The sequence below is a fragment of the Chiloscyllium plagiosum genome, unplaced genomic scaffold (assembly GCF_037043375.1).
Source record: "Chiloscyllium plagiosum isolate Xiang-an unplaced genomic scaffold, Cpla_swu_hap1 HiC_scaffold_27, whole genome shotgun sequence".
Classification (NCBI taxonomy): domain Eukaryota; kingdom Metazoa; phylum Chordata; class Chondrichthyes; order Orectolobiformes; family Hemiscylliidae; genus Chiloscyllium; species Chiloscyllium plagiosum.
Window position 1 is genome coordinate 12,734,449 of NW_028270165.1, and position 12,499 is coordinate 12,746,947.

At 45.8% G+C, this 12,499-nt stretch overlaps 1 protein-coding gene across 1 annotated transcript in view; it reads right to left on the reverse strand.

The window, feature by feature from the left end:
• Window positions 1-12,499, reverse strand: part of LOC148143143 (uncharacterized) — a 60,870-nt gene that overhangs the window by 46,696 nt on the left and 1,675 nt on the right. Inside the window, 4 exon segments of the mRNA XM_087974065.1 lie at window positions 2,368-3,468; window positions 8,840-9,012; window positions 9,705-9,776; window positions 12,231-12,323. Of these exon segments, the coding sequence (XP_087830191.1) occupies window positions 2,368-3,063 (696 nt within the window). The 5' untranslated portion in view covers window positions 3,064-3,468; window positions 8,840-9,012; window positions 9,705-9,776; window positions 12,231-12,323.

Consider the following 12,499-nt stretch of genomic DNA (forward strand, 5'->3'; position numbering starts at 1 on the left):
GTGTCCTATGGGGCAGCTTGTTTCACACAGAGAGTGGTGTGTAAATTGAATGAGCTGCCAGAGGAAGTGGTACAATTACAACATTTAAAAGGTATCTGGATGGGGACATGAACAGGAAGGTTTACAGGGATATGGGCAAAGTGCTGGCAAATGAGACAAGGTTAATTTGGGATATCTGTTCGGTCAGAACCAAAGGCTTTGTTTCTGTGCTCTACAATTCTATGATTCTTTTTCGACATAGTCTGAGCCAATTTCACAAGACTAGGAATAGGCCATTCACCCATTACAGCCTGTCCTCAGCTGTGGCCTAACTGCACATATTTCAATGCGAGTTTCTAAAGATGTCTGCAGGTTTTTTATAAAACTAAACATGCTTTAATAATGTTTCTGAATATATCATTTTAGCTATTCTTAATTTTAAAAATAAGCCATTTCCCAGGTAGAGTCATCACCATCCATTCTCTCTCCCTCTTCTTATCGGTTCCTGAATCCTGGCACCAGGCAGACACCAATATCATCTGGCCTCCTGCTGGCAACTGCAGAGAACGGAGACAATCCCTGACCCAATCAGAAGGCTGTCCGGAGGGCAATGACCGTCTCCCAGAATAAAGTGTCCGGTTAAGATCCCCCCACCCACCACCACCACCGTGTCTGCAGCCTGGCGTCCAGCTGAATCTGAGCCGAAGGTTCTCCAGCGTGTGTTTACCCTGGATGATAGCATCCAGAGCCTCCCACCTTCTGTGAGACAAGTGCCACTCTGTCCTCTCCGATGTGTGTTGTGTCACTGCTTAACTGTTTCCAGTGACTGAGCAGAGGTTGATGGCCAAGTTCAGAACCCAAGAGGATAACCTTGGGTGACCCCACTACACTCTACACTCACGGTCTCTCTCAGACACACACAAATCCACCAATGCACACACCCTCTCACAGGCTCATACTCCATCATACACACATGCAAAAACACACACTCACACTACTCTCATGCACGCACATACAAGTCCATGGGACGAATTTGCGTTTGCAGTATCATATTTGCAGATAGATTCAATGTGTGCTTTTTGTGGAAAAATCGGCAGGCAGTTAATGAAGGCAATCAATCCATGTAATATTTTATCAACTCATACTTTGGAAATAGAACCAGTCTGATTCAAGATTGGGATACAGACAGACTGAACCTCTCACCCTTCATGCATTGTCTGAGCTGAGATGTCACCTATTTTTATAAAACCTTAAGTCATCTTGAGAACCTGAATTAAAAGTAGTTCTGGGATTTATATATTAAATGAACAGAAACCTGCAACCCATTCGAAAAGATGGAAGACTTAACAGCAATCAAGGTTTGTTCAATACATCCTATTAGTTGCATGAAACTGTGATCTTTTGCTATAAAATCTGTGTCTTCTGATCCTGCTCCACTGCAGCGCTCTGAAAGCTAGTGCTTCCAAATAAACCTGTTGGACTATAACCTGGTGTTGTGAGATTTTACCTTTGTGCACATCAGTCCAACAGTGACACCTCCACAACGTTTCTAGTGATCACAGTCCATACTTCCGCCAGGAAACTTTACAATGCTGATAAAACAACGCAGTACGTGCATTCCTAAAAACTTTACAATTTTTAATGATACTAGCTACTCATTCACTGCTCCATCTGATACATGACATTGGAAACTTAGTGCAGGAGGCTGAAAGAAATGAGCAGCTTTAAAACAAAAACCTCTTGGAGCTCAAAGCTTTCAATGAGAGTCTGAGCCCGGCAGTAAGTTCAGGTAACCTTTATTGCGACCCAACTTTGTTACAGCTTCAGATCCCCCCAGCAAAAAGGTCTAGAAAAAGTATCTTTTTTTAAAAAAACAGCTCAAGCTCAAAGCACACACACACTTCTCTCCCCCTCACCCCCACTTTCTTTACTATTTGTCAGCACAGAGTTGTCCTTTTGAAATTGGATCCTTAGTATAGCCATAAACTAGAAGTATTGCCTCATGCACCAATTTAAACCCATACCTTGTCTCCAAGTAAGTTTCTCCCCCCTCATCGGGTGGGGAGGGGGAAAGGAGTGCAGAATAGTCATCCAGACTGCTGTGGGTCTGGAGTCACGTGTAAGCCAGCTCGGGTAAAGGATGCACTGGGACAAGTGAGTGAATCCGTTCCCACATGAGCAGTTTCCTTCCCTTAAAAGGTTGTGAGTAAATCAGATGGGGGTTCCCCCTCCCCTCCCTGACAATTGTTTCATTGTTAGAAATCTGGAGTTCAGAATCTAACCGAATTCCAATTCCGCCATCAGCCTTGGCAGCTCCCGGAACTGGGTTGATAGTCCAGTCGATAAAGGCACTCAGCCGTCACTGCTTTAAACTCCCTGCGATGGCATGTGAACTCTCTGGTGCCTCCGCAGGTGGGAGGAGCGGCTAAAGCTCTTCCCGCACTGATAGCAGGTGAACGGCCTCTCCCCTGTGTGGACCCGCTGGTGCCTCAGCAGGTCAGAGGCCTGGGTAAAGCCCTTCCTGCACTCTGGGCAGCTGAAGGGCCTCTCCCCCGTGTGGACCCGCTGGTGCTTCAGCCTGTCGGAGGAACTGTTGAAGCCCTTCCTGCACTCTGTGCAGGGGAATGGCCTCTCCCCTGTGTGGACCCGCTGGTGGGTCAGCAGGGCGAAGGAATTGCTGAAGCCCTTCCCGCACTCGGTGCAGAGGAACAGCCTCTCCCCAGTGTGGACCTGCCGGTGGGCCAACAGGGTGGATGCCTGGGTAAAGCCCTTCCCGCATGCGGAGCACCTGAAGGGCCGCTCCCCTGTGTGGACCCGCCGGTGCCTCAACAGGTCAGAGCAATTGCTGAAGGCCTTCCCACACTCGGAGCAGCTGAAGGGCCTCTCCCTGGTGTGGACCCGCCGGTGCCTCACCAGGTCGGAGGAATTGCTGAAGGCCTTCCCACACTCTCTGCAGGGGAATGGCCTTTCCCCGGTGTGACTGCGACGATGAATCGCCAGAGCGGATGGGAAACGGAAGCCTTTCCCACAGTCGCCACACTTCCACGGTTTCTCCACAGGGCGGGATTCCTCTGGTTTCTCCATGGCCAAAGCTTCAGCTGCACACAACACGTGTAGAGCTCCTCCCCTCTGTGAATTCCTCTTCCCAGGCCTTATAACTGTTTCAGGCTCCACACTCCGTGCACTCCAACAGTAGGGTCTCTCGTCCAGTCCCACTGATGCCGAGAATGGACTGAAACAGGAACCAAAACGTTTTGCTCCTTCTCACAGAATCAGTCAAAAATGGTTGTGGTCCCGATGGATTGAGTGACTGTCAGACATTGACGTCAAAGTGAGGACTGCAGACACTGGAGAGTCAGTATCGAAAAGTGCGGCACTGGAAAAGCACAGCAAGTCAGGCAGCACCTGAGGAGCAGGAGAGTCGACATTTTGGGCATAAGGTCTTCATCTGTTGATTTTGAAACTTCCGTCTTCATATCTTCAAATACTCTGTCAAAAGAGATTACAAAATTCATTACTGTCAGTCCAGAATAAAAATTCAGAACAAGCAATTTGTTTGTGTTGTTATTCCACAAAATTGAAAGCATTATCCCACACTCTCTCTCTCCCCCGCCCTCCACTCTAACTCATTCTCCTGAAGGTGTTGATTCAGGATCTTATAGGGGCAGAAAAGCAAAAACGTCAAGACTGACATCTCTGAGTTTTGGATAACTCCACCTGAAATTTAATATCTTTCACAACACTGGGATATTGCTGAGAGTGAGCAGGTCGGATTTTGGGAAGCAAAAAAATGTCAATTCAGGGTGAACCTGCAATGCAGGTTCTTGAAGAACAACCAGACACAAAATGGTTAACATTCCCAGGAAGTGGGGGGGAAAGCAAAATGAGACATCAAGGCATTGACACCGCCACCAGAGAGAAACTGAACATACAGACATGACAAACTTTTGTGGAAAGCCACAGTCATCGAGATGTACAACACAGAAACAGACACTTCGGTCAAATTCTTCTGTGCCCAACCAGATATCCAAAATTAATCTCGTCCCATTTGCCAGCGCTTTGCCCATATCCCTTTGAACCCTTCCTTTTCATACACTCATGCTGATGACTTTTAAATGTTGTCATTGTACCAGCCTTCACCACTTCCTTTGGCAGCTCATTCCATACATGCACCATCCTCTGCGTGAAAATGTTGCCCCTTAGGTCTCTTTGCAGTCTCCCTCCCCCTGCCCTCACCTTAAATCTATTACCCTCGAGTTCTGGACTCCCCATCCCAAGGAAAAGACCTCGTCTATTTACCCAATCCATGCCCCTCATGATTTTAAAAAAAGTCTATCAGGTTACTCCTCACACTCTGATGCACTAGGGAAAACAGCAACACCCTATCCTTCCAACCCTCCTTCCCTGGGTAATTAAGACACATATCTGAGTTTACAGAGTCTGCTCCCTCCCTGGGTTCACTCCAGTTGCTACAAGTGAACAAATTACTTCCCCCCCGCACTCCACCCACCGCTTCCCCCCTCCCCCCTCTTCCTGAACAGTTAACAAAAATCCCTTCTCTTCACAGAACCCTCACTGTTCTAACAAGTCCACACCAACCTCCGAATGGCAACCTCACCACACCCATTCCCCTACTCCTATTGCTCTACATTTACCCCTTGACTAACACATCTAACCTGCACATCCCTGGGCACTGTGGGTAATTTAGCATCGCCAATCCACCCTAACCTGCACATCCCTGGGGACTATGTGTAATTTGACCTGGCCAATCAAACCTTACCTGGACAAATTTAAAAATCGCACAACACCAGGTTATCGTCCAATGGGTTTATTTGGAAGCACTAGCATTTGGAGCGCTGCTCCTTCATCAGGTGGCTGTGGAGTGTAAGATCATAAGACACAGAATTTCTGGAAAAGCATTACAGTGTCCTGGCATTGAAATGATATATTGAACAAACCTGGATCGTTAAGTCTTTCATCTTTTGCAATGGATTACAGATACCATTAATATGTAAATCCCAGAACTTCCTGTAAGGCACCTTCTCAGGATAACTTTATAACAAAAGGAGTCACCTCAGCTCAAACAATGCATTAAAGGTGTAAGGTCAGAATTTGTCTGTATCCCAGTCTAGAGTCAGACTGGTTCCATTTCCAATGTGAAATTTACAAAATATTACATATATTAACTGCCTGCAGATTGTGCATTTTTTGAGGAAAATAGAATGCATATGCAAATATCATTCTGCAAACACAAATTCACCCCCATGGACTTGTGCATGTGTGTGCATGAGAGAGAGAAAAAGTATGTTTCCATGCTGTATATCTCTATGTGAATTTGACAACAGATACTTTTTTTTCTGATGGTATAAATATTGTTGTAAATCATAGTGGGGACTAATAGCTCGATGTAAGGGTGAGAGAATTCCTCAAATAAGGCACTGTAGGAATCCAGGGAGAATAGTATTTCTGGTTTACGTCCTATTGAACAATATTAAGCAAAAGCACCTACTTATTTCTAATTTTGGTTCACATTTCTTGTTTTATTCCCTGCTATGACTACACTCGGTGTCTGGATGGTTAACAGGCTGGGAGATTGTGGGTCTGGATTGACTTATTGTTCCAGAAGGTGTAAAAAAAAAAGGGGGTCCAAAGCGTCAGCAGAAATCCAGGAGAGGTGAGAAATCAGGACCTGAAATCCGAGCTGACACCAGATTACCCTGTGATCAGTGCTTTGATTACCTGTGCTAACCCTCTACCTTTATCTTGCTTTCCATTTGATCACCTCCTCAATATTGAGGATCCAATCCTTGTCATCCTGGAGCCATATCTCTGTAAGGAGTCCCATATTTTAATTGAAGGAGTTCCCTTCAACGTGTGCAGTCAATTCATTCGCTTTTGCTGCAATGCAGCACACATTCAGACAAACCATTTTTAGTTTCAGTTTTTGTGATCTTTAGAATCCAGTTTTGATTGCTGGGACATTTACTCTCCATGTCTCTCTGTCATTCTCGGATGTTCATTTTTCACATCACTGTATTGCTCACTGGCCTGGATTTGGATTGGCCATGCTAAATTGCCCATAGTGTCCAGAGATGTGCAGGTTAGGTGGGTTAGCCATGGGAAGTGCAGGGTTAGAGTTTCATAGTAATAGAAGCAGGAGTAGGTCATTTGGCCCGTCGAGCCTGCTTCGCCATTCATTTAGATCATGACTGATCTCTCCATTGTCTCAGCTTCTCCTCCCTGCATTGTCCCAACTACCCTTAATACCTTTACCATGCAAAAACCCATCTAACTGTGTCCTGAATATACTTAATTAAGCTGCCTCTACTGCTTCCCTGGGCAGAGAATTACATAGATTCACGATTCTCTGGGAAAAGCAGTTCTTCCTCATCTCTATCCTAAATCTACTCCAACTAATCTTGAGGTCTGGTCTCACCCACCAGCAGAAATGACTGGATAGGGTAGGGTTTCATCCCCACAGTGCAATGAAATCCCACTTTCCACAAAATCTCAGTTGTACTCACTCACTCAAGTGCTGTCTCAAATGAAAGATTTCATTGTAACTTCTTCTGCTCCCAGTAAGGACAAAACATCTTTGAAGGCTGCTCTGAAAGTCCAGTGTTCACAATGACACTTCTGGTTTCACCAAAGACCCAGAGAGTCATACAGCACAGAAACAGACCCTTCAGTCCAACTCATATGTGCCGCCCAGATATCCTAACTTAATCTCGTCCCATTTACCAGCATTTGGCCCATATCCCTCTAAATGCTTCCTATTCTTGTACCCATCCAGATGCCTTTTAAATGCTGGAATTGTATCAGGCTCCACCCCTTCCTATGACAGCTCATTCAATACATGCACCATCTTCTGCGTGAAACAAGTTGCCCTTCATGTCCTTTTAAATCATTCCCCTCTCCCCTCAAACATTTGCTCTCTAGTTTTGCATTCACCCTATCCATGCTCCTTATACATATTTATACGGTCACCCCTGAGCATCCGATGCTCCAGGAAAATATCCCTGACCGATTCAGCCTCTCTCTGTAGATCAAACCCTCCAACTCTGACAACAGCCTTTCAAGTCTTTTCTGACCCCTTTCAAAGTTTCACACCATGTTTCCTGTAGCAGGGAGACCAGAACTGAATGCAGTATTTTAAAAGTGGCCTAACCGATGTCCTGTACAGCCACAACATGACCTCCCAACTCCGATACTCAATGCTCTGACTAATAAAGGAAAGCATACAAAATGCCTTCTTCACTGTTCTGGCTACCTGAGACTGCACTTTCAAGGAACAATGAACCTACACTCCAAGGTCTCTTTGTTCTGAAACACTCCCTTAACTGTGCTGCCTGGATTGCCTTACCATAATGCAAACATCACATTTCCCTAAATTAATCTCCATCTGCCACTCCCTGGCCCATTGCCCCATCCAATCAATTCTAATTTATAGCAAACTCTCTGTAATTCTTATTCCCTGGAAGTTCAAAATCTCCATCCCACACACTCCCTCCATTCTCACTTTATTGACCCTAATCCCTGCTGTACCTCATCCTAAAGGGTCTGGTTCATGCTGATTAACAGGGTCACACTCAGGGGAATCTAACTGAAACAAACAGAATACTCAATGGCCTGGACGAGTTGATGTTGGGAAGATGTTTCCATTGGAAGGAGAGACTAGCAGCCGAGGGCACAGCCTTAGAGTAAAGGGAAGACCTTTCAGAACGGAGATTAGGAGAAATTTCTTTAGCCAGAGAATGGTGAACTGATGGAATTCATTGCCACAGAAGGCTGTGGAGGCCAGGTAACTGAGGATATTTAACACTGAGACAGAAACAGTTCTTGAGTATCAAGGGGATTGAGGGTTACAGGGAGAAAACAGGAGAATGGGGCTGAGAGACTTATCAGCCGCAGACCCAGTGGGCTGAATGGCTTAATTTCTGCTCTTATGAATAGGAAAGGTTCAGAGATATATAGGCCAAACAAGGTAGCACTAGTTTAGTTTATGAATATAGTCAGCATGAAATCAAGTATCTGTTTCTGTGCTGTATGATTCTGTAACTGTTCTTAAAACCATTTTTTCTGTTCCCTCATAACCATCCACTTCATTGTTGTTCAAAAATCAGATGAACTCAGCCTTGAATATATTCAATGACCCCCTAACCGCAGGAAGGCCCCACCCCACTTCTGAACTCAATTCCTCTTGCTAATACACCATTTGCCCTGCTGACTGCTTAGTGCACCTGTCTGACAACGGGTATTGACTGGTGTAGAAAGACATTGAAACCTCTTTGTACATCCACATAACATTCCTGATGAACGGCTCGTGTCCAAAACGTCAACTCTCCTGGTCCTCGGATGCTGTCTGACCCGCTGTTCTTTTCCAGGGCCACACTTGTCAACTCTGATCTCCAGCATTGGCACTCCTCACTTTCTCCATATCCCAACATGTCACCATTAAAACAATGCACCTCCTTTCCACAGCAAAGGCTATATTATCACATTATGGTAATGCATTTGCCATGTGTTTGCCAATTGAAACACAGATCTGGATCAACATTTCGAGACAAAAAAGTGAGTACTGCAGATGCCGGAGATTAGAGTCGAGAGTGTGGTGCTGGAAAAGCACGCAGGTCACGCAGCATCTGAGGAACAGGAAAATTCCTGATGAAGGACTTTTGCCCGAAACGTCGATTTTCTTGCTCCTCGGACGCTGCCTGACCTGCTATGCTTTTCCAGCACCACACTCTGTCCCCTCCCTGAATTCACTCCCTTTCCTTTCAGTTGTTGCAAGTCAACAATTGAACGCCAGAATGAAAAAAAAAGTGGAACAGATGGCGAGAAAAGAGAGTGCTGTACTCACAGTTGTTGGACAGAGGAAGAAAGTTGCAGTTTGGGGTAAAGCTCAATCTTCATTCAGAGAGACAGGAGCAGCAGCAGCAACTTCAGAAGCTCATTGTCCAACTTCCGCATTCAGGCAATAGCGGTGCTCTGATTGGCAGGAGGACAAGACACCTTCCGGTCCTCCCGAGTTCCCTATTGGTACATCAAAAGTAGGTCATGAGTCGTTTGTGTGTACAACCAGGAGCATGCAGTCTTTTGCTGACACCAGCGGACATGCGCAGTGCTTGCTGACACCGAGGGGCATGCGCATTATGCTCTTCAGAGACGCTTACGTTACTGACAGATTTGAAGTGTCCAAATGCCAATCGGAGGAAAAAAAAGTTGAACCACAATTTTTTTCCCCCTGTGGCTCGACATTGTATATCTTTTGTATATATTTTGTATATCTTTTCCCTCGGTTAGGGGAGTCACAAACTGGAGGGTTAGGTTTAGTTTGAGTGGGGAAAGATGAGGGACCAAAGGAGAGAAAAAACGTGAGACATTTAATTTGCGTCAAGAAATGCCAGAACGAGAGGACATTAGTTTTGGGTGATTGGGGAAAGGTTTAAAAGGGACCTAAGGGGTAACTTGTTTCACGCAGAGGATGGTAAATGTATTGAATGAGCTGCCGGAGTGGAGGCTGGTACAATTACAACTTTTAAAAGGCATCTGGATGGGTGTACGAATAGGAAGGTTTAAAGGGGTTTGGGCGAAGTGTTGGCAAATAGGAGTAGATTAATTTAGGATATCTGGTCGGCACAGACCAAACTGTTTCATTCCATGCTCCATGACTCTATTTCTTCATAATCAGAACCAATTTGACAATATTAGAATGGGCAACTCACCCCTTACAGCCTGTCCTCAACTGTGGCCAGACTGCACATTTTTCAACGCAAGTTTCAGAAGGATGCCTGCAGCTTTTTTAAAAATAGAATTGAACATGCTTTAATGTTGTTTCTGAGTAGCTATTCTCAATGTTAAAGATCAGCCATTTCTTGTGCACCCCCATCTCCCAGGTAGAGTCATCACCATCTGTTTCTCTCTTCTTAGAAGGGCTTGATACAGCGAACAAAGAGGGATGGAGGCACGAGAAATAATAGGTGGTGGGGAAAGAGAATGGTTGGGGGGGGGGGGGAGGAGCTGAGGGTGGGTGTCAAGAGAGAGAAAATGGACAGGGGGACAGAAAGAGAATGGACAGAGGACAGTGACACTACAAATCCCACCTTTCCCAGGACCACAGTAATCATTTCTCAATATTCAAATGGCTAAAGCAGGAGAATCACATAATCCCTGCAGGCCATTCAGCCCATTCACCTCACACTGATCTTCCAAACAGCATCCCACCAGACCAACGCACTTACCATAAAACCCTGCAGTTCCCCATGGCTTACGCACCCGAAAATGCATATCCCTGAACTCTTCAGCACAGCTGATCCACCCTAAACTGCAGATCTTTGGACTATGGGAGGAAACTGGAGCACCTGGAGGAAACCCATGCAGACACAAGGGGGACAATGTACCAAAGTCACCTGAGGCTGTAATCAAACACAGCACTGAGGCAGCAGTACAAACCACTGAGCCATCATGCCACCCAGAGCTTTGATGTTCTGCTTTGTCTTCATAGCTTCTGACTTCTCATGTGCCCTCAGCAGAAGCTCTCCCCTCCTGAGATTTGTGGACCACACCCACTGCAGCCTCCCTTTCCCACTTCTCCTGTCCTGAGCACGTCGGTTCCTGAACCTGGTGCCAGACACCGATGCCATCTGGCCTCCTGCTGCTAACTGCAGAGAAAGACGACAATCACCTGTCAATATTCTGCCCCTATACCCCCAGCGCCCCCGCTCCCACCACTCAGCCAGTTAGCTCCTCCCCGCTGCCCAATCTCAGATCCCCTTTACCTGTGTGATTCACACTCTCACCCTTCTGACCCTGTCCAATGACCTAATCAGAAGGCTCTGTCCAGAGGGGAATGACTATCTTCTGGAATAAAGTGTCCGGTTAACTTTCCCCGTGACATCTCTGCAGCCTGGCTTCCAACTCCATCTCTCTGAGCCAAAGGTCTTCCAGCGTGTGTTTACCCTAAATCACAGCATCCAGAACCTCCCACCTTCTGCAAAGTGAAAGACAAGTCTCACCCTGCCCGCTCCAATGTGTGTACGTGTCGATTAGATTTGATTCCCTACAGTATGGAAACTGACCCTTTGGCCCAAAATGTCCACACTGACCCTCCAAAGAGTAATCCACCCAGACCCGTTCCCCTCCCTATATTTACCCGTGACTAACGCACCCAACACTATGTGGAATTTAGCATGGCCAATTCACCTGACCTGCATATCTTTTGGATTGTGGGAGGAAACTGGAGCACCCGGAGGAAACTCATGCAAGCATTGGGGAGAATGTGCCAACTCCACATAGACAGTTGCCCAAGGTGGGAATCGAACCTGGATCCCTGGTGCTGCGAGGCAGCACTGCTAACCACCGAGCCACCATGCCACCCAGTAACTGATTAATTGTTTCTACTGGCCAAGCAGAGGCCGATAGGCAAGTTTGGAACCCATGAGGACGGTCTCAACCGGGACCTTCACTGCACTTAACACTGTCTCTCACTCCCACACATACACACCCAGTCACGCAGACCCTCTCTCACACACATACACCTCCCACACTCAAATCCATGCACACACCTTCTCACAGGCTTATACTCCATTGCATCGACACACTTTATCAAGAATGCACATGCAAACACACACACTGTCTCTCTCATGCGCACACACACACACAAACCTATGCAGTGAATTTGCATTTGCAGATACATTGTGCTATTTGAGCAAAACACAATCTGCAGGCAGTCAATCTATGTAATATTTTATAAATTCCTACTTTGGAAATAGAACATGTGTGACTCAGGACTGGGATACAGACAGACTTGAACCTCACACCTTTCTTGCATTGTCTGAGCTGAGATGTCACCTAATTCTATAACATCTTAAGTCATCGGGAGAATGTGACTTAAAAGTAATTCTGGGATATACATGTTAATGAACCGAAACCTGCAACCCATTCTAAAAGATGAAAGACTGAATTGCAACTGGACTGGTTCAGGAAATCTTATCAACTGCATGACACTGTAATGTTTGGCGATAAATTCTGTGTCTTATGATCCTGCTCAACAGCTACCCAATGAAGGAGCAGCGCTCCGAAAGCTAGCGCTTCCAAATAAATCTGTTCGGACTATAACCTGGAGTTGTGTAGATTTTAACTTTATCCACTTCAGTCCAACACCAGCAACTCCACATCATTTCTAATTAACACAGCCCATACCTCCTGGTGCTGCCAGTAAACTTTACAATGCCGATAAAACGACACAGTACCTGCACTCCTGAAATATTTGCAATTTCCAACGATACTAGCTACTCATTCACTGCTCCATCTGATACACGACATTGGAAAATTAGTGCAGGAGGCTGAAAGAAATCAACAGGTTTAAAACAAAAACCATTTGAAGCTCAAAGCCTTCAATGAGAGTCTGAGCCTGGCGGTAAGTTCAGGTAACCCTTTATTGTGACACAACATTGTTACAGCTTCAAATTCCCCCCAGCAAAAAGGCATGGAAAAAGTAGCTTTTTATTTAAAAACAGCT